The sequence below is a fragment of the Sapajus apella genome, unplaced genomic scaffold, assembly GCF_009761245.1.
Source record: "Sapajus apella isolate SASKATOON/1434 unplaced genomic scaffold, GSC_monkey_1.0 scaffold3, whole genome shotgun sequence".
Taxonomy (NCBI): domain Eukaryota; kingdom Metazoa; phylum Chordata; class Mammalia; order Primates; family Cebidae; genus Sapajus; species Sapajus apella.
In genome coordinates this window covers 47,171,862-47,186,353 of record NW_022436943.1, presented here as the reverse complement: position 1 = coordinate 47,186,353, position 14,492 = coordinate 47,171,862, and the positions used below count along the sequence as shown (strand labels likewise).

Sequence of the window (14,492 nt, the reverse complement as noted above, 5' to 3'; positions counted from 1 at the left end):
AAAGGGCATTTTGCTATATCCATACAATAGCGTACTCAGCAAGAAAAAGGAAAAGTTATTGATTCACATAACATTGATGAATTTAAAATACATTTTACTGGGAAAGACAGGCCAGCCCAAAGGCTACAAATGGAATGATTTCACCATTTATGTGACATCCTGGAAAAATTAAAATTATAGAAATGGAAAACAGATAAGTGGTTCCAGGATTGGGGTGGAGGAGCAGTGGCTGAATACAAAGAGGAATTTTTAGGGTGATAAAATTGTTCTGTATCATACGGGGGTGGTAAACACATTTGTCAAAGTCCACACAGAGTGAATTTTACTGTGTGAGAAAATAAAATCAACTAGAATGTCAGTAATTTATGAACCCAGGAGGTGGAGGTTGTCAGGGATTTATGACACCCTAGTGGATTTCAAGTAAGCAAGGAGATAAGGCTAGAATGAATCTTGGGGTGCTGGATTACAGTAATGGAAGTGTGTAACACTGTTTAATCAAAACAATGCACATCAGGTCCTCAGCATCATTTCCTTCAATATTGTTTCATCATAATGTTGATTTTTGTTATATGTCATTTCACTTGAAGTCACAAATGGCAAGAACTTATTGGTAGTGTTCAGAATTTATTGTATTGTCAGTATAATCTCATATTTAATATATGTACAGACCTAAAAATGGATTATAACTATATATTAGTTATTATACATACTTATATCCCCTAGCTCAGCTGAGAAGACCTAGAAGCAGTGACACTTCAATAGCCACAAGCACACCCAACAACCAGATCTTGGTTTCTAAATACCATTGTCCAATAAAAGGAACCAAGGCTTCTTGGAGAAATGACTGCCTCTAAAGCTGGGATCAGACAATACTTGTAGTGCCACAAAGTAAGAATATGGTCTTTTAAAAAAGATGAGGACATATCAAAAGGATTTAGAAGCCAACCCTGAAGAGCTCAAAGCTGAAACAATGTGCACAACAAAAAAAATAACAAGATTGGATTTTAAGCCAAAAGACAAAATAGCCACAAGCTCATATAAATAAATGATCAAATAAATAAATGAGAAATTCTTAAAAAGAGCTCTAAATAATATGTATAGATACTCCCTCCAAAAAAAAGAGGTACATTTCTCTCCCGAGTATGGGCTTGACTTAGTGACTCCTTGACAAAAGAAAAAATCGAGTGTAAAAGGGGGGTGAGGAAATAGTATCTTACAGTGAAAAAACCTAGCAAATACCATCTTACCCAATAAAGGAACATCACCAACGATACATACTGATATCATGTACCCTATGATATGCTGTACTGGTGGGAAGGTCACATCACCTTTGTAGTACCCATTCTGATAAAACACAGCCTCCATGTGATCATGAGGAAACATCAGACAAACCTACACTGAAGGAATTCTTACAAAATAACTGACTGGTACCCTTTTAGTGTCAAGGTCTCGAAAGACTGAAAACTGTTACACACTGGAAGAGACTAATGAGCCACTGATGAGTAAATATATGCAATGTGGTATCCTGGACTGGGTCTTGACAACAAAAACACACTAGCAGGAAAACTGGTAAAAGCCAAACAAAGTATGCAGTTTAGAAAATACCACTGTACCAATGTTAATTGCTGAGGTTTGACCCTGCCATAGTTTACAGGTGTCAAGATTAGGGAAAGCTCAGTGAAGGGTACAGAGAACATCTGACTACCTTTGCCACTTTGTGTAAATCTGAAATTACTATAAAGCAATCAAGTTTTTTTGTGTTTTTTTTTTTAAGTACAGGAAAGCCACAGCACCAAAACCATGGTTGTTTTTAAAATTAACAAAGAAACTTTCAGAAGATTAAACACATTTTCATAGTAACTTGATCAACACCACAGTTTATTTGTAAACATATTATATGTGTCAATAATCAAATTGACAGCACTTTATATATTTCATTGTATAATATTAACATCCTAACAGAAAACAATCCACTGTACTCAGTTACAGTTTGGTATTTAAAAATCCTTAAATACAAATTGTATTTGAAACACTGAACACAAATAAGAAACATGAACAGCAGAGAAAACTGAAAACATCAAGTAAGAGAAACCAATATTCCGCCACCCCAAAAAGTATATAAAATCATCTGATTACACAATTTAAAAAAGAAATAAAGAAAATCAGATGATCATATTTTTTGATGATATAAAGCTGCATTTCTTCCAAACTACTTTAGAGGTGAAACTGTACCACACTGAATTCTGTATCTTTTTTCATATTTATTCTTTTCTTCCTCTTGGTTTCTAAAGAATGTTTGCCAGGGTTCCAATTACATTAAGGAAGTGGGGAAAGGAAGGAAGGACTGTGGCAAAAAGCCAAATGAAATTAACTATTTGCAAAATAACTGGATATAAATTTTTCATGAGTCTTCTTTGGCAAATAACAAAGTCTGCATTTTAAATTTACCTTTTTGTTGAAATGGATCAATACTTGTAAGATTTAAGAGATTATATGAGTTAATGTATAAATAAAACAAAGCCAAATTCACAAAGCAAAGCACAAACATCAACTTTTCACATTTTTCTAAAAGCTCTAAAAACGCAGACTCTCCCTCCTTAAGAGTACGAGAGGTCTTCACTCGGAATCAGATAATTACTCTTGCCTCATTCAACACAAGAAACCAGAAATGACCCCATGGTTTTTCAATACTTTCCCTAAAATTCATGATGACTATTAGGTTCTATTTCTTCCTCCCTTATCTCCCAAAGGAAATATAGCAGCAAATCACTCCCATATTTCAAGCTTTAAATTCACCAACAACTGGGTTCACTGCCAACAACTACAAATACTCAATTCTTTATTAGTGTACATGTCATTACAGTTGATTTAGATGGTTAATACAGGAATAAATAAAATAACTACAGTTCATTCAAACAAAGCAAATTAAAATGAGATTAAAGAGCCCTGATCAAAAAAAAAAAAAAAAATACTTACAACTTTCAGCTGAAAACCTGTAAAAGTTACATACATACATACCTAATAGCACTAGGAATGTACAGTATCAATTATTGGAAAAATAAGTGAGTGATTCACAGTCATAAGAAATTATTTAATATTAGTATGTATTTTTTCTCTTTTATAGACAAACATAACATACACATGGTTTCTACCTTCTATAAGACAAAGTAGAAAACTAACCATTACTGCATTTACCCCAAACACAGCACTGACTGTGCCACAGATAACATGGTCCAAAATATTCAGGCCAAGGTATTGAACGCATGGTTAAGTTTTAGGAAAGGCATATATTTCCAGAAGTAAGTATGTTAAATACACAAATATCTATAAATAACAAAAAGTTATCAGCAAAAAGGTTTAGGTTATAACATTCCCGAACTTTCTAATATTTTAAGTGTTTTAGATATATGTTGTCTGACCAGTTAGTTTGGTTACAGTTTTAAACTAGCAAATCATTACCCTGTAAGAGGAGCTAAACTATAACACTGCACAAACTTCCCAAGGAAGGTAACTTGAAAAGTCTAAAAAGTGATTTCAATTATTCTAATTAACATTTGCGATACTAAAAGAATCAATGACTCAGGGAACACTTTGAAATAATTCAATTTTTCTTCATCATTTTCTAAAAAAGTATTCACATAAATTTAAGATCCAGATTGCTTAAAAGTATGTCTTCAAAGTAGGTTTATCACTACAGGATTTTGATCCAAAGACATAGCCTTAAAGCTTCTAAAATGTAATTCTAACCTAAAATCACAATCCTTGGTTTGAAAACATCAAAGCTAAGAAAAAAATAATAAATCAGGGTGAAAATGTGCAGCAGCTATAGCTACAAGAGTGGAAAATAAATTCTATTTTCTCCATAAAGATTCTATGAAAATATAAAGCCCAAAGTCAGTGACAACAGAAGTCCACATATAAATGGTGTTTAAAAATAGAAAGTTTTTCTAAAGCTTTTCATGAGACATTAATGAATAGTCATAATCTGAGTTAAGACCTTATAAATCAAGGTTAAGTTATACATAACTATGCTGATTTACATACCTTCTACAATGTCCAACTGATATACATAATTTACAGACACCCATAGGAATTCATAATGCCCTATCATTTCACCTCTCAATACTGGATGTTTATTGTTTTGTAGTTTTACTACTTTAAGTACCAAGAAGCCTATTCAGAGGAAGAGTTCCATCTCTTCCCTTGATCCCCCAAAGTATAGGTAACAAAATATAAAATTAAACAAGATTTATGTTTGATAAACTAACATATAAAATTACCATTGCAATTTTCATAGTGACTGCTTATAAACATAACAGTCATCATAAAGCCTATGAAGTATATACTTAGTTTTATAAAAGAAATGCAGATTGTCTCAAGGTAAAAAATACAGTGCTGGCTGCTAAAAAGAACTTTGTTGCAATAAGATGTGCAATAATGAGCAAAACTTCAGAAAACATGAATATGTTCCCCAAACTTTTAATATTAGTTAAGCGAGAATTGCACTGCAGCAGCAGGACGCTTTTTAGTGGCTGACACTATAAAGCTAACGTTAAGAAAGAAAAAAGGCAGAATGTGTGAGCAACAAATGGTGTAACCAAATTATTGCAAATGGAGATTAGCAATAAGAAGTGAGGAAGGTGACCGTCCACTCCATTCTGATAAGACGCCATCTTTAAATATTAAGTTTTTTGCAGGAAGTGGAACACCCATGTCAGCATATGATGACTGTGAAAGCAAACTTGAAAAACTGGGCTCCGTGTGAATATCCAATGTTGAAGCACCTTCCTAAAAGATCAAGAAACAAGAAAAATGATATGTGATACTTTACCAAAACCACTGAATATAACGAATGAGAAACAGAGACCTTGATCACCTGAGAAGTGTTTATGGACTGCAAAGCACTACAGGAGATGCAAAGATCTACACTGTGAGCACAAAACAATCATGACAGGTATTAATATATTTAAAAATGACTAATAAAGTCAAACAGTAATAAGTCCTTTTAAATAAATAGAAATAAGAGGCTATGAGACTGTGGGAAAAGCAAAAGTTCACTTTTAGAAGACTTGACCTACTTCAAAGTACTACCTAACAGGAGAAAAATCTCAAAAAAAAAAAAAAATCCTCACAAAGGCCAGGTGCAGTGACTTATGCCTATAATCCCGGCACTTTGGGAGGCTGAGGCGGGTGAATCACTTGAAGTCAGGAGTTCAAGACCAGCCTGGCCAACATGGTAAAACCCCTTCCTACTAAAAATACCAAAATTAGCTGGGCGTGATGGCACATGCCAGTGATACCAGTTACTCGGGAGGCTGAGGCAGGAGAATGGCTTGAACTCAGAAGGTAAAGGTTGCAGTGAGCCAAGATCATGCCATCGCACACTCCAGCCTGGGTGTACAGCCAGACTCCATCTCAGAAAAAAAAAAAGAAAAATCCTTATAAAACACTGAGCACCAGAAAGTACCAGAATAACCCATCTACTCCAGGCTTCTCAGATGCATGTATTCCACATAGACCTCTCCCTAGGACTCCAAGCTCAAACATCCACCTATCGGACACTTCGTTTCAGACGCTTCCCCATGCATTCTATACTCAGCATGCCCATCATTGAACTCTCAAGTTTTCCCTCACCTCTTCCTCCCAGTCTTCTCTATTCCACACATCCAGCTAATCAAGAAATATAAAAATCATTCATGATCCCTCTCCTCCCAGCCCTAATCTTTTCCTCACTTTTAATTCATCATCAAGTTTTATCAACCTATCTCTAAAATATATCCCAAATTAGTTTATTAATTCACTATGGCCAAGGCCTTCACTGCCACAACAACAGGACTGACAGAATTTTGAAATTTCTCCATTTATTGCATCCTTGTAACATTTCCATTTTTGCCTATTTTTATAAAATAGTCCATCGGAAATAACATATCTCCCGTCTAAAAGTCTTCAATCATTTCTCTTTGCACTGAGCACAAAATACTAGTTCTTAACATACGCCAGAAGGCCCCGTGCACTGTGCCCCTGCCCTCTTCAACCTCGCCTCTTGCTTCTACTCCTTTCATGAGGTTTCTGCCATACTGGCCTTCATTTGGGTCTTCATTCATTGGACATTTCCCAGACACAGGACGTACAGACCTAAGCTTTGCCGAAATAATTCTTTTCCAGCTTTTTGGCTTCAGCTTATGTATTATCTTGCACCTACTGAAATTAGGTCTACCTGCGAATTTCATCATAGTTTGGCTCCTTCAAAGTACTTATTAAAATCAATTAGAACTTACGTATCTTAATATTTATCTGATTATTGTCTCCCACAACACTGTAAGTTCCATTAGTGTCTTACACAGCACTGTTTCCACAGCACTCAGCAAAGAGTCTGGCATAGGTCAGGGCCAAGTATTACCAACTGAATGAATGAAGTAAAACTTCAAAATATTGATTTCATAATGTTGGATTAGATATTCTGAGCAGAAATATTCCATTCTAAAAGTTTATCTATAAATCAAGTCTAGAATATTCTTTCTTTCCTTGGGGATGGGGGACAGTGGGGGACAAAAAGTTCAGAGCACTGGCCTTCGCTGCCACAACAGACAGCCCATCCTGGCAGCGGAGAATTGCTTTAGTTATTGGGAAGTGCACTATAACCAAAAACTGGCACCTGGCATGGTGCATGGCCCATAAGAGACACCAAACACGCTTCTGTTGAATAAAGCACTGGCACAGAACAGATATCAAGCTTTGGTCTCCGAAGACCTGGCCAGTGAAATGTGCAAGTCAATTAACTTCTTGAATCTCAACGTCTTCATTTATAAATGAATGTATACAATGAAATTAATGTTTATTTCATATCTTGCTACTGTGATGACTCAAAAACAAACATAGAAGTGTTGTGCATACTTAAAGCTCTGTACAAGTACCATTTGGGCTTTTTGGTTTTTGTTACCTGGAATGAGTGAACAAAGTTAAGGACTTGAAGAGATAGTTTTCTACTGGAATGTAAGAGGTTTTGAAGGCTGCAAGAAAAGGGCAAGAAAAGGTTTAAAACAAACATAATGGCAAGAATGAGTTACTCATAAGAGTTTAATTTTAGCAATTTAAATGCATCTATACATCCTGGTCAATCACAAAACATTTTAAAAACAATTTCAATGCTTTTCATCAATGAAATTTTTGCTTGTTTTAGTAACAGGGAATAGTCATGCATTAAAAGTCCATTTTGAAATAAATACATCGTATAACTACAACCAAAGTTATTGTTTTAAAAAGATTCAACTATTAATAAACATAAATGTTAAATGAAAGAAAACGTTCATTTAGGTACTATGAGGAATGACACCTATGACACAACCTTCAAATAGCCAACGCACTTGCAAAAGACAACCTGATGACAGATTTAACACACACCAACCCACCTAAATATTTTTCAAATACGTCAATCAGCAGAAATTAGTGGCAATCTTTAAAGTTCTGCTATAGTATTTCCATTTTTTATTCATATATATTATTTTGTTTTCAGAGATTGTTAACTAAGTAATCTTCATTTTTTGATAAAAGCTATACTAAGCCATTTAAATGAATTACTGTCCAACTTCATTTTCTGAAATAAGGAAGTAAAGAAGATCTTGACTTGTGGATTTCACCTCTCCAAGCCACCTATTGTGACAATTAGATTCAATCATGTTCTTTCCTGATAACCTAGTTTGTCTCAGAACCTTTACAACCATTGCCTCTTAGCAGCTACTCCCAATGGATCAGAGCTGGCATATAAGATAAAACCCACATGTCATCTCTAAGGAGAAATATACATTCATTTTAGAAAATGTAGAATATTTTGGAAAGTAACCATAATTCCACCACAAAAAACAATCACTATTAACAGAATGTAACATGAGTGTGTGTATGTTAGGAGTGAGAGAAATGCAGAGAAATTTTCTGTAGACATACATTTTTTAAAAACTAGGTTCATACTCCATATCAGCATGCCCATTTACCACACCCTCACCTCATCTACATTACTAAATAAATATAATCGAAACATGTTCCCAAAATGTCTACCTGTGATTAATATCTGATCTAGTGAAACTTAATTTTGAAAAATACAGCAAAACCCTTAAACTAGCAATCTCTATTCAATCAAAAAAACATATACAGAGCAATTACTGTGTTCATGTGTGGAATAAAAGAAAGATATAGTAACTATTCACTGTCAGCTTAGAAATCAAGTAGATGAAAATATGACAATGAATATAAACCCTCACCTCTCTTTTCTGCAAAGGCCATGTGTAGCAATTTTCCTGCAAACTTTACGGTTTAAGTCAGAACTGAACAGTGGAATTCCAAAGCACAGCTCAAGAGGAACCCAATCTGCTTCTGTTGTGGCACCTAAGAAAGGATATATAAACTTATTTTTTAATCATATATAGCTACTTATTTATATTATATAACTGACAAGGGTTTCTTAACCTGAGGTTCATAAATTCTTCCTGCCCCAGTGATATCCACCAATAGGCTTGGCAGGGGAGGAAGAAATTGAAGGGGCTAGTTAAGCTCTAAACAGGACAGACATTTTTGGGGTATAAACATGTGTCTGAGAAGGTACACAGCTTTTATCCAACGTTCAAAGTCGTCATTTGTGCAAAAAAACAGTAATGCAAGACATCTGTAAGATGAGAGAATGAATCAAAACATTTACCACAGGAATAAGGTTATTAATCAGTTGTTATTTTCAAGTTATAATTTTGTAATACTTGAATTACTATTCTAAGTATGTAAAAATGCTTCCTAGAAAAGTCTTATATAAAAGTCTATTATAAATAATAAGAACAGACAAATGGCATGCAAATGACTTAACATAAAACTTAAACCTCAAAAATTAGTCTAATAAAATTGCAAAAAGTTTTAACACCATACCAGAGGTTTGCTTTGTTGCTGAATCTATAGTTGCTTCCTCAATGACCATTTCAAATGACTCTGTACTCCCATTTACATCTGAGCCAGAAGCCAAATCAGGTTCTCCTTATAATTAAAGGGCATACACAGTATTAGGATTCTAGCAGGTAGCAGAAGCTGCCAATACATCAGTCCTAACATGGAAAGCACTTCAGACAATAGTAATGATGATGGAAAGAAAATGCATAATCTTTGGCTTAAGAAGTGGTTCTAAAAAGGGGAGGAATTTTGATCCCCAACAGACATGAATGAAGACAGAGATGCTATTCATATCTACGAATGGTAAACAACTGACCACGCACAGGGCAATCCTCCACAAAAAAAAAATTATCCAACTCAAACTGCACACAGTGCTGAGGTTGAGGAACCTTAGCCTAAAGAAACCAAAATTCAAAAAGGAGGACACAAGTTTAGACTTTCACACAGGTCATTACCGAAGCCATTTGCACCCTTGTGGAAGTATATAGCCTGTTATGTTATTACTCTTGAAAGTTCTTTTCTGATTCATTATCTTTCAGCACAGAAGATCTTCCAAGCTCCCTCAGATCTTATCTACTTCTCTACTCTCATCTTCTACTACTGTCTAACAAATCCTTTCTTTTGGCCATAATGAGCTACTGTTTCCTAATTCCCTCTGCCTGAAAGGCTGCCACCCTCCAAAAACACATTATCTTTTGTCTACCTAATTCTTCAATTTTCAAAACTCAAACTTCACCTTCTCTAAGAGGCCTTCTCTGTGCTATGTTACCACTTTATGCAGACCCCATCATACTTAATAACACCACACTTTATACTGATTCACTTGTATCCTCTCTAGGGCTTTAATCCTTGGAACAACATTGTCTTTCTTACTTTTTTTTTTTTTTTTTTTTGTAGAGACAGGGTCTTGCTATGTTGTCTCCAGGCTGGTTTCAAATTCCTAGCCTCAAGCAATCCTCCTGCCTTGGCCTCCCAAACAACCGGGATTACAAGCGTGAGTCACCATGCTTGGCCTGGTCTTATTAATTTAAATAGCTCCAGCACTTAAGCAGGTATTCCATAAATGTTTGTGGAATAAATGACATAAAAAAGGACAGCTATAGTAGACATGCTTTGAAATGACTGCCTAGGTCATAGCCCTCTTCTCTAGAAAATGTACCTGCAATATTTGGCAGTCAACTATTTGGCCAAAGAAACATGAAACAGGACCAAGTACCTATCTCAACAGGAGCCAATCAGATGTAATTAATCACATTTTCTCAGAATTTCAAACTAAGAGGCTAATGGAATACTGTCACTCAATGGCAGACAATGAACGGTCTCCCGAATCAATGAACAAGAACTGCACCATGGCAACCCAAACCATATATATGCCAATATTATGCCAGAGAAGAAATAATAAGTAAGCATGAGAATGGTGATTTGAAAATGAATTTTCAAATTTTAAAAAAAGGTGGTATCTAAGGAAAATTAGCTGTTGCCAATATGTACGACAGATTGGAGAGAGAAAGAAGAGGCCGGAAAGGCATCAGGGAATGGTTGCAACAGCACATGTTTAAGGTTTAAAGATCAAGACCCAGACCAGAAGAGCAGTCACAGAGAATTTAAAATGAAGAGAATGGGAAAGAAATGGACATAAGAGAGATATTTAAAGCCTAATTCACAGAACTTGGAAACTAACTGAACATAGTGGAAAAGAGAAGGAATGAGACAAAGGTAAGATTTTAGACCTAGATAATGAAGATGGTGCCTTCTGACAGAAGAAGTTGAAAGGGAAAAACTATTAAGTCAATTTTGGTACCATTTGTACAGAAACTTGAGTTTTGAAACCATCACCCTATAAAGCTAGCTAAATGAAAAAAGCCTTATAAACACGGATATGATAGTAAAGCACCAAAAGCATTCTGTACCCTAATCCTATTTCCTTCATTTGAACAACTGATATTTGTCTAAATGATGTTCCAAAATATTTCCTCGTGCTTCAGTGAAAGAATATTGGGAATTCAACAATTCAGCATCCCCACAAAGGTCTGCTGCTTTTCGTGTATTAACACTGTATTAAACTCAAAACCAATTATCTTAATTCAAAGAATCCAACCATTGGCTAACCTCTCTCATCAGAAGCATCACTGAGTTTTCTATTCGCAAGCTGGCTGGAAGCATTCAACATAGTGACATATCCACAGAAATGCTGTAAGTCCACTTTGTTCCTTAATATCTGCAATGCTTTATGAACACCCATATTGACACGAGTGAACTCTAAGAACAGAATTGACATCACATTAGTGAACAATTTCAAAACAACACAACGCCAACAACCTAAACATACTTTAACAACTCTTAGAACTACTTTTATACTTTAATAAATCATGATTGATTCCAATAAAGAAATATGTAAAGTTGTTATTCCTGTTGAAACTAAAGCTAACAATGCACCTGAAATCACACGCCTAAATTATTTATTTCTTAACTCAAGTTATCATGAATATGTGAACTCATAAAAGAGAAAAATGCTCTATATTTAAATATAAAGATATCTACTTTTATAATTTACACAATAATCTCCCAAGGCAAAGAATCTACTAAGCAGTTCTTGAGATTTTACAAATTTTAAGATCCTGTTGTCACTACCTGCATCTCCAGATAAACGGTTTTCTTTTTTTTTTTTTTTAGACTTTATAACGTATTAAACAGTTGTGTGTATCATAAAAAAGGAGAAGTAGAGAAAAGTCTTCCATCTAGGCAGATATCTACTTACTCTCTTCATTCCCAAGACAGACTAGTAGTCTTTCAAAAATCCTAAATGGGTCTTATTGTATCAGATCTTTGTGGATGGCAAAGCACATGACAAAAAACTACCTTTTGCCAATACTCTTTAATAGCATAACATGAACCTAAAACTTAAAAATTTTAAGAATTCATTTCCTACCATGTTTTCCACCAAACTGTTGACATGAGTAATAAAAAAATTTTTTAAAAAGTCAATAGGAACAATTCAAAAGGTACCTCCTTGTAGTTCTGTTTCATCAAATGGAAATGGTACATGGACAGTTTCTCCTACACCATGGAGACCATGCCCCTAAAAATAAAGAAACAAAAGTGAAAAGGTATACAAGAAACCTTATTCCCAATCATTGATATTGTCACATAATGGTATATTCCATATTTATACCTCATCAAAGTGCTTTCAACAATTTTCTATTTTTCAACAGCAAGCAGTGACAATCTCATGTGCATAATAACCTATAAGGCAATGTTTCTCTAATTGAATGTATAGGCCAATGCAAAAAAAAAGAGGCTAATTTAACAGGTAAATCAGGTGTTAGCCAAGTGAAGAATGAGGCCAAGTTTATTCACACAAAGGTTAACTACAGTTCTCAGAGGGAAACGTGGAGGAAGAATCCCCATATTCACACAGCACACCACGGACTAAGAATGTGAAACTCAAAAACCTGCCTTGAAATGAAATATATTCAAAATTACTTGCTACAATATTATAATTACATATAATTGGAAACAACCAAAATGTCCGCCAATAGGTGACTGGTTAAGTAAATTAGAAGACATATCTTCAATGGAGGGGCATAAATGAAAGAAAACTATGACCTGCAATAGAAAGATCTCCAATTGCTAAATGGAAAAGGTAGGGGGCGCATCTGTGTGCAAGTACTTGCATATGCATAAAGATACTCTGGAAGGGTACAGCAGAAACGAACAGATGAAATCTGATTTGGAAGAAAGATGGGGAGTGGAAACATGATAACAGGGTTAGAAAGGGACTGATACTTTTCTCTATATACTTTTTTTTTTTAGGCAGAGTCTCACCTCTCACTCAGGCTGCAGCGCAATGGTGCGGTCTTGGCTCACTGCAACCTCCACCTCCCAGGTTCAATCAATTCTCCTGCCTCAGCCTCCCAAGTAGCTGAGATTACAGGCACCCGCCACCACACCTGGCTCATTTTTTTATTTTTATATTTTTTTTAATTTTTTAGTAGAGACAGGGTTTCACCATGTTGGACAGGCTGGTCTCAAACTCCTGACCTCAGGTGATCCACCTGCCTCAGCCACCCAAAGTGCTGAGATTACAAGCGTGAGCCACTGCGCCCACCTTTTAATAACATTTCATTTTTGAATCATGTGAATGTACTATTAATTCAAAGATTAAATTTTAAAAATCTAAGTCTACCCACCTCACTGTCATGTTATAAAAGATAATTCAGTTTCATCTATCTCATTCAATTAATATTGTTCATTTGAGTTTTGTTTTAAAGCTTTGCTTATATTTAATTCCAAAATTTGATTTGAATTTGTAGTTGTGTAATAACAAGCACGAAGAATCTAACTTTGTGTCTACATGCATTTAGAACCATTATAATAGAAATTTAAGTTAATACTGAGGATCTGTTTTTCCCTTTAAAAGAGACCTATACATTATTCAAATTCAAGAAACCCTGATATATCCAAGAGAAAGCATGCTCTTTTCATTGCTTCATGTAACAATTTAAATATATTTCTGACAGTTCTCTTTTTTTCTCTAAACCAGATGGCTGCCATAAATTATGATTTTAACCAAAATCTTCATTTGTAACATGTTTAAAATTCTAAGGTAAATTTTTTTCCCATCAAATTTAATTTAAAAGGCATTCTTATTTAGCAAAAGCAAAACACTTTAATAACACTTTAAAAACAGTACTGTTAGCCTGGTGCGGTGGCTCACACCTGTCATCCCAGCACTTTTGGAGGCCAACGCAGGTGGATCACTTAAGCCTAGGAGTTCCTGACCAGCCTGGCAACATGACGAAACCCTGTCTCTACAAAAAATTTGCCAAGCATGGTGGTCTGAACTGTAGTCCCAGCTACTCCAGAGGCTAAGGCGAGAGAATCTCTTGAGCCCGGGGAAGTTAAGGCTGCAGTGAGCTGTGATCATGCCACTGCACTTCAGCTTGGGTAACAGAGTGAGACCCCATCTGAAAAAAATAAAATAAAAAATAAAAACAGGTACTGTCTGCTGATTTGGTTGTTTTTCTAACCATATTTTGCAGTACCCACCCCCGCACACACTGAAAAAACCCAACTTAGCTTGACCTACTGAGTACCACCTACAGAAAAGACCTTGGCAACCACCGCTCTCATTTTACTTTATTCAAAAAAGATTTGTTACTATAAATTAAGACAGGGTTTCACTATGTTATCCAAGTTGGTCTCCAACTTCCGTGCTCAAGCAATCCACCTCAGCCTTCTAGAATTACAGGCGTGAGTCACTGCATCCAGCCATCCTTCATTTTAAAGGTAAGGAAAACTGAAGCTTACGGAATTACCAATTGGTTCCTTCACTCTACTTCTACTGCCACTACCAACACAATAACATTTTCTGAGATCTTCCTATGTGCCAAACAGAGTGGTCGGTCATTCTTTTCAACAACCTTAAAAAGACAGGAACTTTAATTATCTCCAGTTTATAAGTAAAGACACTGAAGTTCAAAAAGGTATTCAACTTGCCCAAGATTACAAGTAAGTGGTGGAACCAAGATTTGAGCTTAGGCAGCCTGACTTAGGTCTGTGTCTAG

General features: G+C 35.4%; 1 protein-coding gene across 3 annotated transcripts in view; it reads right to left on the bottom strand.

The window, feature by feature from the left end:
- Positions 1-1,848: 1,848 nt before the first annotated feature.
- The window catches only part of FAM91A1 (family with sequence similarity 91 member A1), a 59,179-nt gene continuing 46,535 nt past the window's right edge, over positions 1,849-14,492 (bottom strand). The window contains exons 19-24 of one of the 3 annotated variants that reach the window (XM_032253127.1): positions 11,932-12,004; positions 11,035-11,184; positions 8,908-9,012; positions 8,256-8,379; positions 6,941-7,010; positions 1,849-4,788 (exon numbers count right to left, since the gene is read on the bottom strand). In XM_032253127.1, the coding sequence (XP_032109018.1) occupies positions 4,603-4,788; positions 6,941-7,010; positions 8,256-8,379; positions 8,908-9,012; positions 11,035-11,184; positions 11,932-12,004 (708 nt within the window). In that variant the 3' untranslated portion in view covers positions 1,849-4,602. The remainder of the gene's footprint in view (positions 4,789-6,940; positions 7,011-8,255; positions 8,380-8,907; positions 9,013-11,034; positions 11,185-11,931; positions 12,005-14,492) is intronic. The other 2 variants (XM_032253144.1, XM_032253135.1) reach the window with 2 other exon arrangements.